Source organism: Thermomyces dupontii (genome assembly GCF_041956625.1).
Source record: "Thermomyces dupontii strain NRRL 2155 unplaced genomic scaffold VTN31scaffold_10, whole genome shotgun sequence".
Lineage (NCBI taxonomy): Eukaryota > Fungi > Ascomycota > Eurotiomycetes > Eurotiales > Trichocomaceae > Thermomyces > Thermomyces dupontii.
In genome coordinates, this window is record NW_027192316.1 from 101,862 (window position 1) to 121,558 (window position 19,697).

Genomic DNA, 19,697 nt, shown 5'->3' on the forward strand with positions numbered 1-19,697 from the left:
ACACGGAGTATTCCTGATCCCCTTGCGCCTCTAGCCACGTACCACTAGAAAGCCTTGCGAATAATCATGCCGGAGATCAATCACACATTGAACGCGCTGTAACGTATCAATTGTCGTCTACTCATGCTGGCCTGTGACGCCTGTCCCCTCTTCTTCGGCCCAATGCGCATTGCTGGACGATCATGTCCCTTTCCCATGGCTTTGGCCGTTCAGCCAATCACAGTGAGCCTACTCTCTTAAGCTCCGTGGGTGACTCTAGCCTATTCTGGTTAGTCTCATATCGGCGATCACTCCATCCGGGAGGGAATTTCTATTTTCCGTTTGTTTACCTATCACTGCCGAGGTCACCAGCTCGATAGCAACGAACAAACAATCGACGCACTCAAAATACTATGAGTTGACTGTCGAACTTGATGCACATTCCGGATTCATTTCTCCACGTAACTCGGGATCCTGCGGCAGATATTCGCCGTGAACAATATTAACACAGTAAGGTGGTTCCTTCGGCCCTTCGAATGGCACAAACTAAACTGTACGCAGATGAGCTCCAGCGGGCCATTCAAGCACTCGCCACTTTCTTTCAATTCGGTTCGGAACTCACCATTTCGTCGCCAGTCCTCGCCGGGATCCCCCCCGACAGCGATCCGTCCGACAACTCCTACCAGTTCACCTGGGAAAAATCACACACCGATCCAATCACCGAGCAAACTCAATCAAACATATACTGCCGGAGAAGATGAGGAGACGGTGACAAACAAAAATGAGAAGCTGGGAGCTTCCCCGAGATTCCGCGAACCTCCGCCGTCGCCCACACGCGGTTCAGAGGCACGGGGAAGCCCATCGTCCACAATGCGACCTCGATCGCCCCGCCCGATGGCTGTGAACAATGACGCATTATCGCGGTTGCCCCCGGCACTGCTGAGAGATATGCGAGAAGCTTTCCAGGTTCTGGACCGGGACAATGACGGCAATGTGAATCGAGATGACATCGCCGACGTGCTCTCCAATCTCGGTACGTATCCCCGCGACAATGTGCGTTGATTGCCGGACACTAATTCTAATTTCCCGTCAATGACAGGTCAAGACCCCTCACAAAGCACTCTTTCGCGATATTTCCCAGCCGGCTCACCCCAGACTATGAATCTCCCAACTTTTTTGAACACGCTTTCTACCCTGTTGGCGCCGTTGTCCTCCGAGAGGGAGCTTCTCAATGCATTCGCGGCGTTCGACGATGATGACAGCGGGCAGATCGACGTGGCCGAACTGCGCGATGCCCTTCTGCACACCAATCCGGACGCTGGGGAGACGCCATTGACTGAGAAGGAGATTGATCAAGTTCTCCAAGGATTCACGAGCAAAAGGGCATTCGGCGGGAAAGGGAAATCGAGTGGATTCAACGGGTCCAAGCGAGGAGAGGTGTTCAACTATCAGGAGTTCGTCAGCAGCATTTTGGGCTCCTCAGACCAAGCGAATGGTAAGGAGGGCCAAGTGGCTGCGAATGCGTAATCGTGACGATCTTTATTATGAGACGTACATGAATGATTTTATGGCTTCGAACGGCGTTGGGGTTTGGTTAGGAAAATGTCAAGTCATGTACTTGGGTGGACAGGGTAGTTTATAATTGGAGTCCTGTTGGTTCCTACGGCAGTAATGGATCAACGCAAGCTTACTTGGCTACATGACAGCCCTAGACGTTGTGAAGATGCGAGTCGTTCGAGCATCTTGCATTCCATGAAAAGCATATCCAGTGTTTGCCTTCGACGCTCACAGCCTTGAGGAGTACGGAGTACTCTTTGGTACAACAGTTAGTCGTGAATGTCGCCTTCGACTTCCTGGAACCTGGAAGAATAGATTGTCAGCCCTCCTGAACCTGGCAAAGAAGTCGCTATTAGAGTCAACGAGAGCAGCCACTAGCCCGTCACAAGCATATATGGCATGAATTGCGCAAGGCTTTGTTATCGTGCTTCGTGTGGGTGGTTGGGTCCTGCAGTCGATCAACGATGGGGCCATACTAATTGGATCCCATGGATTGTGATTTGGCATGCTCGCAGTGATTTGATTGACCCAGGCATTAGCTACGGTGTGCATAGAGAGCACAGTGATAACTGGCGCCAGATAGATAAACATTCCTCAGCTTTTGTCATATTTCTTCAGCTGAGTGCAGTCGGCGTTGCTGTCTCGCTCTCTCTTTCTCCGCCTGGCCCCTCCGCGTCTTTGAGCTTCAACCCCAGCAACGCAAACATCAACATTCCCGGGCAACCTCACGGACCTCCTCGAACACCTCCGCATCGACCCTTATCCGGTTGAGCAAGAGCATCGTATCGTCCATCCGATGCTGCAATTGGCTGCTTGCGCCCAGCCATGACGTCCCGTCCACCGTCGGCGCAAAACACCAACCGTTTCTCGTTTTCATCAACAACCGCAGATCCCCCATCACCCCGAAGAGTACGCAAGTTCCAATCCCACCAGACCCTGCCTTCAGTCTCGTCCGCGGCGTTTTTCCAATCGCAACAGCCGCCGCCAACGTCGACGTCGACGTCGAGGGCTTCGTACTACAAGTCTAATAACCAATCCCCGCAACAAGCCCCCGCGGAGTCTCCAGCCCAAAACAGACAAAGTCGACGGCCCAGGTCGAATAGCGATGCAGGGTCAAGCCACAACCGTTCAGCGCCATTGGCCACAGAAGAGGCTGCAGCGCCCAGGCCTCAGCGATCAGCAAGAAAGGCCGGCTCTGCGGGCCATATGATCAGGCGGTCTAATCTCGGAATTCTGTTGCGGGACGGTCCTAGCGATGGGAAACTTCGGGAGTCATTACAGAAGCTGAGGCTGCTGGTTCTGTCGGACAGGGTGGATGCCGACAGCGATGGAATGGTAGGTGACTTTCTGACTGCATGGCTACAATGGGTGCTCATATGTGCTCAAGTCCACGTATCGAATATACCTGTGGCTAGCTCTGCTGGCCATCCCACCGTATCCAACCGATGAGTATCTTGCCCTCGTCCACCGCGGCCGCTCGCCGGCATACGCAAAGATCCGGAACGATACTTTTCGAACCCTTGCCACGGATCCTCTATTCAAGCGTCGCGTAACCGAGGCCAGCTTGATTCGACTGTTGAATGCAGTAGCTTGGAAGCTTCATGATGCCCAAGAAGCGAAGCCTAACTCTCGACCATCTTCGCGGAGGAAGGAGATGCTGGAATTGGCCATTGACAATCCCCCGACCATCGTCGAGGAGCCGGAGGCTGAGTACGGCCAAGTGCCCGGAACTCATGAGTCCAAGACAAAGTCTGCCATCTACGTGCAGGGTATGAACGTGTTGTGTGCACCATTTCTCTACGCCGCCCGCAGCGAAGTCGAAGCGTTTGCCCTGTTTTACTATTTCATCACAAAGGAATGTCCCGGTTATGTGCGAGGGGCGATGGACGGCGTTCACCGGGGCCTGCGCCTGGTCGACCAATGTCTGCAGATCGTCGACCCCAAGCTCTCCAACTACCTTTTCTCGAAGGGCATGTATGCGGAACTCTACGCATTTCCGTCCGTTCTTACCTTGTGTGCTTGCACCCCTCCGCTGCCCGAGGTGCTCCATCTATGGGACTTTTTGTTCGCGTACGGGCCGCATTTGAACATATTGTGCATTGTGGCCCAGCTGAACCGAATGCGCGATGTGATAATGCAGAGCGAGAGGTAGGCCATTGGCTTCTGGAACTTGGTTTGCTTCGAACATTTCTGACGTCGGTGTCAACAGTCCGAACAAAGTTCTCCGATCATTTCCACCCCTCGACGCGGAGAAAATTATCAGCCTGACAGTATCCTTTGTGCGTAAGATCCCGGCTGATCTTTACGCGGAGCTAGTGGATCATGCGAAATAGTCAATATTATAGTCGAGGGAAGCTGCTACTGGATAGCATTGTTCTGTACTATTACATCTTATGTGTTACGAGATTGATTGGTTTCTTTTCGACAAGACTGGCATGTTGTTCGATTTGCATTGGTCGATATGAATCATGACGATGGACACGCTGATGATTTATGACATCATTGACATGAGATATTGAACCCAAATCTCAGAGCAATCTTTCTGAATTTTTTCTTCCTCACTTTTCCTGGCAAACTTGGCGTCATGTCACCAGCAGAGTCATCGAGTACTTACATTTTTCTCGGCACAGAAATACCATCATGAATCTTTTTTTTTATTTTCAAGCAGAGTTGCTCTCCAACGCTTCCTCCCACAGACAACGTGGACAAACACAATCACCTCCAAGAATGTTCCGTGCCCACCTCCGTCTTCTCGGAAGATCCAGGTCGACGTCACAGTAGTGACTCATGATCTCCTCGCCTTTCCGGATACCCTCGTGCCTCTGGAGCTCCTCGCTTGGCTTGCTTTCCCAAGTGACCCTCTCCTCGGGCTTCCGGACAATGAAGGTGGTATCGCCCTTGACTTCCCAGCGCACATTGGGATCGCATGAATGGTTCGCCAAGCCCCATAGGGGATGCACGCAGCAAAGATCCGGTCTTCCATCCCAGCGGGAAAGGTGACCGGATGCCACGCCGCGGAATTTGGCGTACAAAGTGTTCAGCACCCATGTATCGTACCGCTCGAGACAGACAAAGGGATCCAATCCCATTGCTTCCAGCAAACGGAAGGGTTGCACAATATGCAACTGGAAAGAGAATGGGAGTGGTTCGGATTTCTCACTTCCGAGCTGTATGTCGTCCTCCGCGATTTCCTCTTCGATGTAAGGATGGAAGTCGCCCCAGATATACTTGATCTCCGAAAGCTCGAGAGGGTGAATATCTTGCGTGGCAGCCATGGCGATGGCCCTTGCCAGCAGGAGAAAGTACAAATAGCCTACCCTGTTGGAATCGTCCACCTCCTTCCCAAACGACTCGAGCTCCTCCCGACCACAGAGAGCCGCGTGATAGGCTTCCTGTGCAATATCATGGCATTGCTGGCTGCAAAAGATAACATCTTCGCAGCCATCGCACGCCACAGACCGAGGAACAACAGGATCATCAGAAGCACTGCTGCTGGTAGTCGGTGGCTCCGGAAGAGGACCGCTGCAGGCATCGCACCGAAGATCGTGCAAGAGACTGGTTGCTGTGAGCACGGACAACTCTCTCAGAATGACCTCCCCTGGTGCCAAATCCTCCTTCGCGAAAACGCCCAGTTGAAAGGACTTCCCATCCTTGACAGTGTCACCGTCGTGCAACGCGGGCAGCTCCACCGTTCGCACTTCCAATTTCGGGGCAACTTCCTGCAGCCGCGCGTTCAACAAAGCTATCACTTCAGCAGAATAGCGATCCGGTTCGTGGTGGTTCCAAGGGTAGAGGACTCGACGAGCAGAGCCCCGGTCGCTGAGGGAGCCTGGCTTAAACTCGCCATCAGGGTTCGTCTTCCGGTAATGCTTTTCGATGATCTCAGCGCATGACCGCAGGCGTGCAATCGGGTCCGCCTGGCTGCGGTTTGACTGCGATTCCAGCTCCTGAAGATGAGCGACTGCCCTGGTGGCATAGTCGTAGGCATCTTGCAGACACCCAGTTCGAGCCAGATTGGTCACCAGAAGTACGTACGCGTCGCCAATGGCAGCGTCATACTCCTCCCGAGTGATTTGTACAAAGTGAACTTCGTCGCCATTCTCATCATCGTCCCCAGCGGTCATCTGCCCCGCATGGGTGGATGATCTCCGTCGCGCCACATAGTCAGAGTCCTCCGGATCAACGACACTCTCCAGTAAGATCAGCGACCGATAGGCATCGGCAGCCGCTAAATCAGGGAAGCGCAGCCGTGAATGAAGCTGCGCACGTTCTATGTAGAGAAGCGGGTTGTGAGGATCCTGCGTATACAGCCGAGACGATACCTCTTGCAGGCACTCGACAGGCGAGGCTTTTTCACCGTTGGCGGGCTTCCCACTGGTCCCCATCACTTTGGGGGAGCTTCGATGTCGCGCTGTCTTCGCCTGCTATCCTCAAGGTTGTAGTTTGGACATGGGAGGGGCATTTGATTCTTTATCACTGAAGAAAAAATCTGAGCGAAGTGCTTTGACTTAGCCTATTCGGGAAATTACGATTACGGGACTCGGCAACGAGGTTAGGGCACAGAGCCCATTTTTCCCATTTTTTCCTCGGCAGAAGTTCCTTCACAAAATGATCCAATTAATGTACCGCCCTTGCGGCCTTGCCACAAGCCACTGAGCCATGTCTGGGCATCCGTTGACGTGGTTCAAAGCCAGGGACGATAGCCATAGCGATCTTGATAGGCTACCATGGCAGCGATGAACGCAAAATTTCTCTTCGTTCCAGACTCTCGTACTGGAATCTTGGAGTCCGGTCTTTCAGATTGCGGGGTTTAGGGTAATTGGGTGGTCGGAGCACGTGATTCAGCACGTGATCTATTCTAACTGCACAAACAATGGATTCGCAGGTAGGTACCCAACCTAGGTTAAGTTTGTGTTAGAGTTAACAAGCGTACTCCGTACAATATCTAGGTATGTAATGTAATGGCTGTGTACAGAGTAGTCCTATCTTCAGGATTAACTCTCTGTTCATTCAGCAATGCATACTGTAACCTCATCCTCTCTCTACAATCTTTTTGATCACTTCCTCAAAGTCTTCTTCCCCAGCTCCCTCAACACAGCCACTGTCACGCTTGTCTCCAGTATCTTCACCATGAACAGACTCAGACTCTATAGCATCTTCACAATCAAGCTCAGGCCCCTCTCTTCCACAATCTTCACACCGACAAGGGTTGTCTCCGTCATGGGATTCATAGAGAACGCGCTTTGACAAATTTGACTCTTTGGCCTGCACAAGGTCGGTCGTTTTTGTCTGAACGGCCTTCCTCGTATTCCCAGCTTAATGACTTCCTTGATGTGACAAATTGTCCGTTCAATCCACCCTTGATTTGATCTTGAGGGAGCTCTTTGCTTTGAGCCAAGCCTCCCTCGCGTCTTTCCGATTTTTTGGGACACCTCGCGCGGTAGTTTTCCTCTTACAGCCGAAACCATGCCGGCTCACTCATGTTCAAATCCGGTGAGTTACCCCAGCCATAGAAGGCGCTGAACCTCGAAGTAATCGTAAACTTCTTCCTGTGAAAAATGGGCATTTGCAGGGGCGTTGTCTTCTTGCACAATCGTGTTCGGTCGGTTGCGCATGCACTCTTTGGCGAAAGGAATGAGTTTTGGCACTAGCACCTCCTATGATCCGCTAGTCACATGTCCTAATGTTGATGATGCAGCTTATGTGCTTACCGTCTGGTGCCGGTACCAGTCGACACCTCCCCTCGAGTTCCGAATCAATTTTCCCAATTTTGCAGTGAATTTCCACATGGGTTTGCGGCCTCGTTTTTTGCGCAGCAGTGCTTTTTCCCTCATATTGAAATCCCACACCTCCTCAACAATTTTGTCTCTCTGCTTGTTGGCGATGTCGATGATGCGCCCAGCCAGTTTCTTGTCATGAGATGTCTCAGGCATATAGATGTGGCAGGGCCCTTTCTTATCATATGTGAGAAACAGCCCCAAAATAAACATCGCCATACCCCTTCCAGCGTTGTCGGATGCATGTTGGATCGTTCGCCTCTGGGGCCGTGCGCCAGAGCCCCTGAGAACCTCGGCAATGTCCTAATATCACGGACGTCTCATCAGACCAGATCACATTCTTCCAGTCCTCAAGTGTCCAATGTTGATGTCTCTTGCAAAACTCAAGTCGAGCCCGCTTTGCGTCCTTCGAGAGACCCGGTTTTCTAGTTGACTTGACCGAATTAAATCCGTTACGTTTCAGTACTCGGTGAGCTGAGGAACGAGAAATATCGGCTTCAGATGCGAGATACTCGCATGATTTTTCACGTCCGGCGCAGTCCTTCCTTACCGTGTCGAGAATCCTTTGCTCAACATCGGCAGTAACGGTCTTGGGACGTCCTGATCTCGGTTTATCGGCGACGTAGTCACGAACGATTGCGCGTTTGTCTGTCGATTTCGGGTGGAAGCCACGCTCCTTTTCAGCTTTGACGATCCTGGATATCCTGCTCTTCGATATGCCAGTGATTTCGCTTATTTCTAGGTGTGACATAGACGTAAATTCGGCCAGAGTCAGAGCTTGCGCGCGGATCGTCTCGTCGAATTCAGCCGGCATTGTGCAACGATGGAAAGGGCTGGTTAAGGTACCGAGCACGGGGTAAGTACGGGATATTACGTACGGTGGACGGAAGACGGAGTACGGAGTACATTATGCCGTTTTGGTGAGCAATGCCCACGCTGCCACATACATCCACAACTGGTTTTTTGGGTGTCTCGCTCAGCAAATATCCATCTTGCAAGAGTTGGAACCTGAAGAGACCAAATTTCTCGATGTTCCTCAGAGCAGGAGTCAAGGGTTCGAGAAATTTTATATCGAGACGTGAGTGGGGGTTCGTTGGTATGTGATACGAAGAGGTAGGCAACAGCAAGCTGACCTGAGCCCAAACGAGGGGACAAGGTACGACACAATTGAGGCATGTTACAACGTACTGTACAGCATTGAAAGCGAGGGCTGTTGAGAGTTGGAAAAAAAAAATATATTGCAATCATCACAACAGATCGGCGGCCGAAAAATGGCAAATTCATGTCCTCTTCCTACGACGGATGGGTGCCTTCCCCTTGTCGTTGGAGCTTTCGGTTGTTTCCTGTGTTCCTGTTGGAATAGTCAGTGAGATGCATAATTGCGATCTGTTCAGGTGCCGGAAACTTGCCTGAGTCGTCCTCGACTTCGACTGGCTCAGTTTCGCCAAAGGTGATGGATTCCGTAGGTTCCGAGTCATCCGACTCAGACGAAGACTCAGCGGGGCCCGAGCCGATTGCATCTCGATCCGCGGTAGGAGCAGGACTCACTCATGCAAAAGCAGTCGTCGTGGTGGCAGTTCTCGACTCCCCTGTCTCCAATTGGAGACGTTTAGCAGCTGGAGTCGTACGTGGATTCACGATTTTGAACCGTTTATTGTTTCTGCGGCATGGCCAGTCACTGAATCATGTGAAAGAAGTTCAAACATACGCATGGGTTACCGGGTTCATTGGAGCGGTGCTGGCGCCACGTATCGACTTATTGAGAAAACTCAATCTGCTGACCGCAATGATCGGAGTACGTCGCCCTCCATGTTGGAACAGGCCGACTATACGGCCCGAGATAAAACTCCCCGTCCCATACGATTGTTCATCCATCAATTATTCGACGGCAGAGCCCAATAAACGTCATAATTCACGAAATTTTCACCGGCGGCAAGAGTTCGTCAATGTGATTACGGCGGATTCCGAAAGGCCGCGCACGAGGACATTGGCGAAGTCATTGGGAGACTCGTCACGGCAAATACCAGTCTTCACCCAAGGTCGACCGCATGAAGGACAAATTTGCGGAGCACAAGTCCAACGCAGAGGCCCAGCTCGAGGCCTTGATGGTGGAGCGCGATGAATACCGCAACGCTTGCGCCCGAGCGCTTGTTGAGCAGCAAGTGTCCGGACCGGAATGATTTACGAAGAAAACCGACAGGACAGATGCTGATGCCCCTCTTGACCCGTCAGCGAGAACCGGTCGATCAAACGAGCCATCTGGCAGCGACGACTCACACGGCGGCGGCACGCTGAAGCCAACGCTCGGTCCTCCGGGCCCTAAGGAAGGCGACTATATACGTCTGAAACTGGGGAACCAGAGATTCACCCCGCCTGGGTACCCTCCGTACCATCAGCCTCCACAAGGAACTACATCACCCAATTACCCCAGGCAACGATGATCATCACACCTGGCCTGATGGTTGAAAAGGGTCTTCGAACCAACGCTAGAAGCCTTCGGGACAGGGCTGACATCACTCAATGACCTTCCCGCCACACTCGGGACTGACAGCGTCACCAGCTGCAGAGTCAAGGATTTCTCGTTCTAGGCATTCGTTCCTCCTACGTAGTCTGCACGGTGCATTATTACAAGTAAAACTCGAGAAGTGCGCTTAGTTGATTACGCCCGCAAGAGACGTAGTTCAACTCTACGAATCTGGCTCGTGTCGATTGTTTCAACTTAGTGCTTCTAGGGTTCAAACCCTAGATAAGCGTAATTCAGGCTCGGCAAGTGAAAGCCTCGCGCAGTGGATGAGCGCCTGCACCGGGCTCAAAACTTCAGGATTGAGTATCCAGCTTGCTATCTGGGGGCTTGAATTATCCTTCGGGATCTCGAAGGGATGATAATCCAGCCGGACGGCAAAGTGTTCGAACCGAACCAATTGAGTAAGTAACTAAGTACATAGAAGCGAGCGGTTATATCCACGTCAAATAAATTGTGAGGACCTAATCAAGCCCCATTCTTGATGGCAGGCAAAGGTAGTACCTACATAGTACATAGTACTTCGTACGGAGTAGGTCCGGACGAGTGTTAACTACTGCTGAGTACTCCGTAACTACGAGTAGTTCATTTCGAAACTCGATCAAAAACACCATTTCCACTTGTCAAGTATGTAGCAAGGAGTGTACAAAGTACGATACAGCTATTGACCATGGACTGAGTACGTATTGGACTCAGACTCGGCGCGCGTCGTTAATTAATTAAGTACACTTTGATGTTTGAAGTGCCGGACTTCCGTGAGGTCTGGGCGTCTGGGCACTTTGGACTCTTGTTTCAAGCAATTTCACAACCAGGGTTTGGGATTCTGGCCCTAGATTCTCTTGTGTGGCCTTGAGCTTTTTCGCCTCTCCCATGTGGCGTTCAAAAACGCCTGAGTGTGGATGGGGCTAGCGTGGACAAACTAAACCTATCTTGGTTTAGCGGGATCGCACACCGAGATCCTCCGCTGGTGGTCCGTGCTTCTGTGCGTTTTATTTTTAGCTTCCTCAACGGTTGTGACAAGCTGTTACAAAGTCTGTATGTACTCGTACAGTGGTGGGTACCGGAAGGTTTAGCGGTAACTTTGATTTCATAGTAGTTACCTAGTACTTAAAGCATTCGTATCGGTTCTTACGGCGTGTGTACGGAGTATGTACTTCGTACTCGTACAAGTCAACGGAGGGTAGTCCGTACAGTAACCATGGATTTTCTGGTTCAAAGGTAGGAACTCGAGCGGAGTGGAAGAATGATGAAGTAAGTACCTAGGTTAGGTACCCAGCTGTCATTGAACCAAATAACCGACCTACGTTGAAGGCAAGTGCCTGGCTTGTCGATTGGCAGCGAAGCGTAAGAGCTTACTGGACAGACAGGATAATGCAGGTAAGGTTTGACGGCGATACCGTCGGGATGAATGTACAGAGTATTTAGTGAGAGACTGAGAGTACGAGTAAGGTACCCAGACATCTTGACACAAACTTTGATGTTGATTTTACTTGGCCATTTCCATCCCAAATGGAGCAACCTAGGCGAAAGGCATGAGTATCTTGAGTTCAGGCGAATGCTGCCACCTGTCTCAGTTTGCAGCTTTGCATTTGCCATTTTTTTTTAAAAAAAAATCGTCAATTGTTGGGGAAGACTTCCGCGATGGCTGCTTGATCGGGAAATTGATCAGGTGATTCAGCAACCTTAGCAACGGCCAAATGTTGGATCAAGTTCTCCGCGAAAACCTGAGCTTCTTCGCCTACAGAGTGGCAGTACGAGTCGTTGGCGACTGCTCTAGAACATGAATACGAGAGGAAGGACGACTGGCTTGTGCCTGATTCTTGAGTTGTCAATTTACTCCGTAGACCTTTCCTTTTCTCCTCGTGCTTCAAGGTTCATTGAACTGACTAGAATCATTACCAACATTCTTCAACTGACTTCTCCTTCTCTATCTACCCAAAATTGGGGTTATAGTCTAATAACACATTAGTAGTTACCCCTGATAACTACATACTCCGTACTGTAGCGAACATCATTCTTAAAAAAGTTTCTGGGTTGAAATAGTTAAGACGGAGTTGTTGCCCTGAAGCTATCCCCGACCTCCTGGTCCACTTGTTCCGCGGCCGCTGACTCGTCGCTCGTCCGATCGACGAACTTAAACTCAAAGCACTTTTCTAGATTAACTTGTTTCGGTCAAGTCTCGATGCGGGTTCATCAGGCTTGATGACCCGATGAAGCATGGCTTCCGTTAGGGCTGATCATCACAGGCAGACAAGCACACCTTGGCAACTCCTACGGCCCTACTGACCCGATGCAAATGGACGGAAGTTACGGAACCCCGTGATCGGCGTGCTACGGTCTCCGTTAGTCATCAATGCTGCGCGGTCGAACAATCGGGCGTATCGCGTGTAGGTTCACAGGGTCCTCGAAAGTTACGGAGGACGGAGTACTCTTAACCTGGAGAGAAAAAAAGAAAAAAGAGCAAGGTCGGAGGAGTATTCCTACTTGGACTAGGGATTGGCTTATGCCATAAAGTGACCCAAAGAGAATTTATAACTTCGATTGTTCCTGTCACTCTGCATCTGGCACCATAAAAAAAAATAAAAAAAAAAAAAATAACGAGGCTTTACTACGACGTCTTAACGACAGACTTCAGATTGCATTTTGCTATCGATGTCCAAATCACAGTGCACTTCTGGCCGAGCAAGGCCAGGACCATTCAGACGCTCCAGCTCCACGAATTACGCACAACCGAATCAGCGATAAAATAATTCGAGGGCCTGGATCTCCAACGTTGTTGCATCATCGCATGGCCCGTTGTAGCTCCGAGCGTGAGTCAGAGAGGGCTTAAGTATGACCATGAAATATACTACTCAAGCATCAAGACAAAAATCACGAGACATCAACGGTCAGCATAGGGATGATACATTTTCATTTCATTGCTCCAAAGCTCTCGCCCGATGTTGCCACAAAGTGACCGCCTGTAGGTTAAGGTTAGCTTCCGACGCAGTACGGAGTATGTACATCAGGTTGCGATTTTGCAGATCGGAAAGAAATACATGTCCCTTTTTTTTTCTTTTTTCTCAGCCCATGGATTCGCAACGGTCGTGGACGTTAGCAACCTGTCATCGGAAGCTTTGCCCATCACTATGAATCGTGTCGGGCCAAGACACCTGATTGAGCTCTATCGGCGACGAATTTCACTAGGATAGGTAAAGATGGAATACTTGTCCTCTTTTCTTTTTCTTTTTTTTTTTTCTTCACGGTTTCTTTGTCTTTATTTTGTCCTTGATCCGTGCCTGGCTGTCATCAAAATCAGCAATCTACAACCGTTACATGGCTGTACATAGGCCGAAGCTTGAAGGCAATCAAGAAAGGGAACAATTTGCGAGTATATTCCGTACAGCGTGGCAATTTAGGATGTTTAGGGTTCATGATGTCCACCCCCGTCGCATTGGATTTGATGGCTGAGAGACTGTTGTACCATTGCCTAGAATCAGCTGGTCTTTAAGGTCGTCAATCGGCTGGGTGGATGGATCCCTAACGTCTATGAGCCTCATGTCGAGAATGACCACCAAAGCGGCAAGCAGATCACAGGAGGGGATCAAGGTTGATAATAGCTCGGCGCTTGACTCGGTGAGAAGAGTCCTTCGACAAAACGAAGAGAGTTGAAGGCTTTGACAAATCCTAGATGCCTTCTGTGTGTGTGTGACCGTGTCAGTAGAAATCTCTGGGGCGACGATTCTCTCAAACACTAGAACCTTACTAGTATTTTGCAAGCGCCGCGTTGATCGGGTCTTGTATGTCCATGGATGTTTTCAGATGGTGTCAGACGGATGCTTGAAGTCTGCACGAGAACTGCACAGTCTCTGCACCTACATTTGACGCGTGTACGAGTATGCACAAAAGTGCTCCGCTCGCATGTCTAAACGGGCAGACAAGTCGCTACCGCACCCCCTTTTTTTTCAGCGTCATCCCTTGCATCGCATCTTGCAGCTCGTGGTGGGACGTGGCATGGACAGGTGCCAATGCCACGATGATGGCGTGGAGTTTATATAGCTTTGCTTCCGTTCCTACGAATCATGTCTCCAGGAGAATTGTTTCTGAACCTCGGTCGAATTCGTGTTCGATAGTATTATACACAATGTGTACTCCGTAATAAGGGACTCAAGCGCTGTAAGGATATCTTTCCAAAGCAAGCCAAATCATCCTGCGCCGGCGACGACCCACGTCCGAGTAAGAGTGCACCCCATAGCGAAATTCCAATGACCCTTGGAGCCTATCCCTGACCCTCAAATGCAAATGGTATATGGAACACCAGATTGCCCCATGCAACAAATCAAACATAAAAAGAAAAAAAGGGGGGTATCAAACTAATTCAGTAGAGAACTCAAGCAGATGCGTGAATCCCGCTGCGGGGGTGAATTCTGTTCCTGCGCCACGTTTGTCTCTGGCACCGAGTAGGAATGCTGATGGCCAAGTGGCAGCTGTGGCTGATGGAAAAGAGAAGGATGTTCCGAACCCCATCGTTTAATCATGGTGGATTCGATCGTCGAGCTGGGCCGGTTATGTATCTCATCGATGGGTAGATCCCTTGACAGAGTGGGAAGATGGAAGGATGGTGCACTGCCGCGACGGTCCATGTAGGTAGGATTGCGCGGCTCCATCGTGAGTGGCGGCAATTGCGGAGAGGGGATCGTTCGTGGGGACGCGGAGGCCACCGAGCCGTGGTCCGACACCAAGGCTGGGGGCTCTAGAGACGGGGCTTCAGAGAACGCGGGCGAGACCACGGGAGGCTCGATAGGCTGCTGGCATCCCGGCACATAGATGGGAGGGAGGCGGGGGGAATCGAACTTGTTGCTGTTGTTGTCGTTGCTTTTATGATAATTGTTGTTGTTGTTGTTGATGTTGTTGTCCGCAGACTTGGACTGCTGCTGCGAAGCAACGGACCTTTTCGTCGTTGGTGATGACCATTCCTGCCGCGTACCGCGGTTGTTGCCGCCATGATTGGTGGAGGCCGCTTTTGGGTATGGAGGCTCAACTCTTCCATTGTAGATTCGAGAAGAACTGGCGGCCTGTGCAGCCATATTGCGTCGCTTGCGATTCATAGTCCCGTTCCACCAGTTCTTCACGGCGTTGTCACTCCGATTGCCCAGTCGTCGTGCGATTTCCGCCCACCGCTTTCCAATCTCGTTCACCAGGCGCTCGATCATCATGCCTTCCTCGGGATTGATGGGGGCATGGCTAAGTGTTGGCTTGAGATTTTGGTGGAAGCGCTCCCGGCATTGCTTTGGGGATCGGTAGTGCATATGTTGCGAAATGCGCACCCAGTTATTGGGGCCCTGTTCGCGGACAAGCTGAAGCAGGGCCTGGTCCTCTTCGGGCACCCAGGGACCCCGACGGTGATTCGGCGCCATTCAGACGGTCAATAGACAAAAAGCTCTCGATCTGAAGATCAAAAGGCTTGTTAGGTCTGACGTGCTTGGGAGAGTGCGGGCATACCATGGCATACGGCCATTAATATCATGCTTACCTTGTAGTTCGATGCAACCAAGCTACACCCCACCGATAAGCCCCGGTTGGGACAGGACAGGCCACAAGTGTAGGAGGCGACAGGAACGAAACACGAGAGAGGAGGCCGGTGCCTTGAACATAAGTACTCTCTGGTTGTCGGGGCAAATCTCGCAGGTCCTTGAGGCTACGGTAAGGACACCGACGGAGTGGATAATATAGCTGAAGATGACAGGGATTGGAGCGACAGTGTCTTGAAAGAGGGAATAGCGCGGTTACAAGACGGGAACAAAACGACAAGGGGCACGACCGAGGAAGACGGAGGGTCATGGCCATTTGCTTTCTGGGGGCCCCTATTAGTTAGGGCATGGCAAGTTGGAACTTGGATGTGCCTGTCGGATGAATCTGCCGTGGGTCAGTTACATACATACCTAGGTTAGGGCCTGGCGTGAAGGATGGCTGTATGTAAGTATTGAGTGGTACGGTAAGATTGAATCCAAAGGCGGGCTTCCGGGTCCACCTGGTCCAGATCGTGGGGATAACAACGGTTCGTCGTGTAATTTTGCACCGAGAATGCTGTAACAATGTACTCCGTAACTTACCATACGGACCCCGTACGATGTACGAAGTACGAGAACTCTGTAATCAATTTAATACATACCGCCGCGACTTGACTGCGAGTCGTTAGACCTTGGCGCTTGGAGCCGCCGTGGTGCATCATGTTTCGACTTTGCTTCACTGCACAGTCCTCCGGCAATCAAGCATCTATCTCAAGGCAGGGATTGTATACGAGACTACCAAGTACAGAAGTGATGACGTAAATTGGATCTCACCGATCTCTGCAGAATGCCGCACTGCCGCCTTACAATCTCTCCTCTCCCACGCCCCATGGTCTTTTTTTTCTTTTTTCTCTTTCACCTTTGTTTGCTCGGCGCCGCCAGCTCCACCACAATAGTCTCTCAGGCTCTCAATGCCTGTCATCGAATCGTCCTCTGGCCGAGAATCGCCGTGGATCCTTAGCTTAGCTCGTTAGCCGCTTTCTTGTTTTCTTTTGAGCATGAGCCACTCCGCTCAGCCAGCCTTGTCACTCAAACGAAAGGCCGCTTCGACTCTTTGAGCTATCATTTGAAAATTTAGGTGTTATCCAACGGGAGCCCCATCGTTCAAAGTGACTTGCTGGCCTCCTCCGAACTATTGAAAATCTTCCCGACGGAGGAGGACGGCTTCTTCACTTTCAATGGCTAGTTCACCTGCGTGGCGGTCCACTTACCGAGTTGACGAGTTATTCCTCCGGGATCGTCGATCTGAATAGCCCAGACCGTTTTTAGGCAGATCGGGCGCTTGCGAAATGATGCACAGATATCTCCGACTGCACAGGTCACCATCCGTCCTTCTAGCTTGAGCATGTGAGGTTGCCATCTGGAGTCCGAATGTACCAAGTCAGAACTCAATTGAATGGACATCTAGCCGTCTACAGAGTACAACGCCGTAAATCGTCCAGGGTGCTCGGAGATGATGCAGCCTTTCGACTTCATTCTTGTACTTATTCATGGGACTCCATGCGTACATGACTAACCCATTCCTAGTCCAACAATGCTACGGGGTACCGCCGGAATTAAACCAAATAGGCATTTCTAGAAACAATTCCCAAAGATGTGAACTTCAACCCCTTCACTCCGTAGAGTTTTAAATAACCTATTGTACGTACCGTAGGTCAAGCTGATACGAAGAACAAGGCCTTCTCGCCTCTGTCTTGGCCGTTGGGGATGTAACCTATGTCAATATTCACGATTCCTTCCAAACCATGGGCGCAGAGGCCCCTTCGTACTTTGTACGGTAGCAAGCTGCGACTGGTTTCATCCCGACGAAATGGAAGACAACATGAATGGAATCCCACCGTTGTGGCGCTAACGGGCCAGCGTTGAAACTTGCAGCTTTAGCGAGCAAATGAGAGGTGCAGAGTGCAGCGCTGACCATGGCGTTCATCGCGCTCATTTGCTGTCAAGCCGCGCAGCAAAGTGGCCTTATTCGCTGACTCAGGGACCAAGCGATGGTTTACCCCGTACTGGTTTAGTGACATGAAGCCCTGCATGTCAGAGGGACAAGAGTCGATCCCCCATCAGGTATTGAATTCAACATTTCCGTATTTCCATGTTCATACCGTCTGACTACGACTAATAGTAACGATCACTTTTGCACCAACATGCGCTGCAGTGTATACTCCGTAAGGCCTACGAGAATAACGGTTGACATTCGTTCAATATTACTTGGCATGTTGACAAAGTCGTCTGTCCAGAGTTGTTCATGTCGATCGATTGTCTTGCTCAGGGGGACGATCTCCCGAGCACGGGCCAACCGATCTCAGCAAGCTCATGGCAGTCGAAGAAGCCAACCGTCTGGGCTTTGGAGTCAGTTACCGACGGTATGTGTTGAGCTACTACTATGTACTCGTACTTTTTTTTTCGGGTCTCATGGATGAGAGTATCAGCCAGCCATCATTCGAATGGCTTCTCATTGATCACTTTATCGTCCTCGGCTGCAAGTGTCATTGCTAGGAGGCCCTATGTCTCATCCCGCGAGGACAAACTAGGCCCGTTCGAAGTCGCAGGTGGCGAAAATCATGCATCATCGTCTCGACAGGTGCCTTCGGTTACTGGAGTGCCAACAATCCGAGAAGCAGGACCGCGGCACAACCGGTACATGCTCCATACTCGTACAATTAATATATCTGTACGGAGTACCTCAAAGCCGTTTACATACTGTGACTCCCTCGACTTTCTTGTCCTGTTGCCCTAGGATCTTTACATACTATTTAGAACAGAGGATAATTTAACCGCGGCACTCTAATGGAAGGCCTAAGGCCAAAACGAGAGGCCTGATGTCTTGGAGAGCGCAATCTGGCAAATGATGGGATGCTCTCATGGACACCCTCATTACCAATCGGTCACAGCCCTGTATACTTCGTATGGGCGCTTCCACCCCCGTAATTACAAGCGAGATACAATCAGGAGTCATCCAATAGGAAGTGAAAGATGAATGAATCAGAATGCATGACTAATCACTTTATTCCCACTGACAACGTGCGCGCACGGGCCATCAGTCCTCGCGTGGCATCCATGATCGTTAAACGTTGGGTTCCAACGCGTGGAGCTTGCATCCGCAGAACCTTCAGGGAGACAGGGACTCCTCGTAAGACTGCACTCCGTAAGAACGGTCAACCTTGAGATTCCCCATTGCGTCTAGCGAGTCCAGTCTGTCCTCAACTTCTCTCGTTCCTGGGGGTTGCCACGCATCCCGCGGGGCAATCCTTTTATGCAGCGAACCCTGTCGAACATCGGTGAGATATAGTAGTACTTGATGACTAGGTAGGTAGTTATCACGAATCTCTCATTTTTTGAGGAAGTTCGGCATATTGCAGTATGGTTGACCTCACTCGTACCTTGCCAGCATAGAGAGGGACCGGCCAATCCTTGAAGAGCGTGCTCATAGAAGTGGGCGTTCTTCGAGAACTCGTACTTTGGTGATGTGGGCAGTGAGCAATGTACTGGGTACTTGAGCAGTACCTATACGAAGTACGGAGTACTCCATCTTACTCCTTTCAGACGAATCAGGAAATCCGTGGTGTCTACGGAGTACTCGGGAACCCGTACTCTTCTCGCCTGGCTGCCGCAACTCTCAAGTCTGGAGGTGGCCATGACACCGGACTCATAACCAGCAAGGTCACGAGGTGCAAGCTGAGAATGGATTGCGCTGTGTTCAATTCCTTCAAGGCTTTGCATATATGCCTGATGCTTTCAAGCCCAACAGAGGCTCCAATCCCAAAACGCCGTCGCCAGCCAGGGTCGATGTCAGTGGTGAGTTGTTTAGAGTTGACTAGCGCGACGTTGAAGTTTAGTTACCCGCACCGGCGGATCTTTCCTCCGTATACTGTATGGAGTATGTACTCGTAATTTATAGGAACCATTACGAAGCCAACTTCTTGTTGTAGCAACCAGGTAAACGGGGAAAAAATAATTAAACTGCTCAAAGTCATGTCAACTGTTAACATGATCTGACGGGATTAAGTAGCACATAGCATCAGGAGTTTGCACATTTCATACGGACTACTACGGAGATTGGTCTTATGTATTGCTCAATACACAAAATACCGGACGGTAAGAAAATTCATGACCAAGACAGCCCGGCCGTTTGAGAATTCCGCCTTTAAGCTGACCTCAAGTCCTCAACTGCTAGGTAGTTAACCAATCTGATACCGGCGTCCCATATTGTTCTCGTCCAGTGTGGACACTTAAGCAGTGAAGGATGACCCAAGCGAGAAGGCGCCCCCCCTCCAGAAAAAAAAAATCCCATAAATGCATCTCGAGTGAGTTCGT

The 19,697-nt window shown here is 50.7% G+C and overlaps 8 protein-coding genes across 8 annotated transcripts; 5 read left to right on the forward strand and 3 right to left on the reverse strand.

The window, feature by feature from the left end:
- Positions 1-540: 540 nt before the first annotated feature.
- Positions 541-1,506, forward strand: VTN31DRAFT_1853 (uncharacterized protein; the record flags this gene model as incomplete). Its single annotated transcript, XM_069401956.1, has 2 exons — positions 541-1,012; positions 1,079-1,506. The coding sequence occupies 2 exons, from the start codon at positions 541-543 to the stop codon at positions 1,504-1,506; spliced, it is 900 nt and encodes a 299-aa protein (XP_069257482.1).
- Positions 1,507-2,361: 855 nt separating this feature from the next.
- VTN31DRAFT_1854 (uncharacterized protein) lies at positions 2,362-3,869 on the forward strand (the record flags this gene model as incomplete). Its single annotated transcript, XM_069401957.1, has 3 exons — positions 2,362-2,871; positions 2,924-3,684; positions 3,746-3,869. The coding sequence occupies 3 exons, from the start codon at positions 2,362-2,364 to the stop codon at positions 3,867-3,869; spliced, it is 1,395 nt and encodes a 464-aa protein (XP_069257483.1).
- Positions 3,870-4,196: 327 nt separating this feature from the next.
- VTN31DRAFT_1855 (uncharacterized protein) lies at positions 4,197-5,921 on the reverse strand (the record flags this gene model as incomplete). Its single annotated transcript, XM_069401958.1, has 1 exon — positions 4,197-5,921. The coding sequence occupies one exon, from the start codon at positions 5,919-5,921 to the stop codon at positions 4,197-4,199; it is 1,725 nt and encodes a 574-aa protein (XP_069257484.1).
- Positions 5,922-7,494: 1,573 nt separating this feature from the next.
- On the reverse strand, positions 7,495-8,127 carry VTN31DRAFT_1856 (uncharacterized protein; the record flags this gene model as incomplete). Its single annotated transcript, XM_069401959.1, has 1 exon — positions 7,495-8,127. The coding sequence occupies one exon, from the start codon at positions 8,125-8,127 to the stop codon at positions 7,495-7,497; it is 633 nt and encodes a 210-aa protein (XP_069257485.1).
- Positions 8,128-8,240: 113 nt separating this feature from the next.
- On the forward strand, positions 8,241-8,726 carry VTN31DRAFT_1857 (uncharacterized protein; the record flags this gene model as incomplete). The annotated part of the gene is made up of 2 exons (XM_069401960.1): positions 8,241-8,409; positions 8,470-8,726. 2 exons carry the CDS (start codon positions 8,241-8,243, stop codon positions 8,724-8,726), a joined length of 426 nt encoding a protein of 141 aa, XP_069257486.1.
- A 40-nt stretch (positions 8,727-8,766) lies between these two features.
- Positions 8,767-9,435, forward strand: VTN31DRAFT_1858 (uncharacterized protein; the record flags this gene model as incomplete). Its single annotated transcript, XM_069401961.1, has 1 exon — positions 8,767-9,435. The coding sequence occupies one exon, from the start codon at positions 8,767-8,769 to the stop codon at positions 9,433-9,435; it is 669 nt and encodes a 222-aa protein (XP_069257487.1).
- Positions 9,436-14,186: 4,751 nt separating this feature from the next.
- On the reverse strand, positions 14,187-15,230 carry VTN31DRAFT_1859 (uncharacterized protein; the record flags this gene model as incomplete). The annotated part of the gene is made up of 1 exon (XM_069401962.1): positions 14,187-15,230. One exon carries the CDS (start codon positions 15,228-15,230, stop codon positions 14,187-14,189), a length of 1,044 nt encoding a protein of 347 aa, XP_069257488.1.
- Positions 15,231-17,271: 2,041 nt separating this feature from the next.
- VTN31DRAFT_1860 (uncharacterized protein) lies at positions 17,272-17,879 on the forward strand (the record flags this gene model as incomplete). The annotated part of the gene is made up of 4 exons (XM_069401964.1): positions 17,272-17,278; positions 17,506-17,548; positions 17,621-17,746; positions 17,813-17,879. The coding sequence occupies 4 exons, from the start codon at positions 17,272-17,274 to the stop codon at positions 17,877-17,879; spliced, it is 243 nt and encodes an 80-aa protein (XP_069257489.1).
- Positions 17,880-19,697: the final 1,818 nt, after the last annotated feature.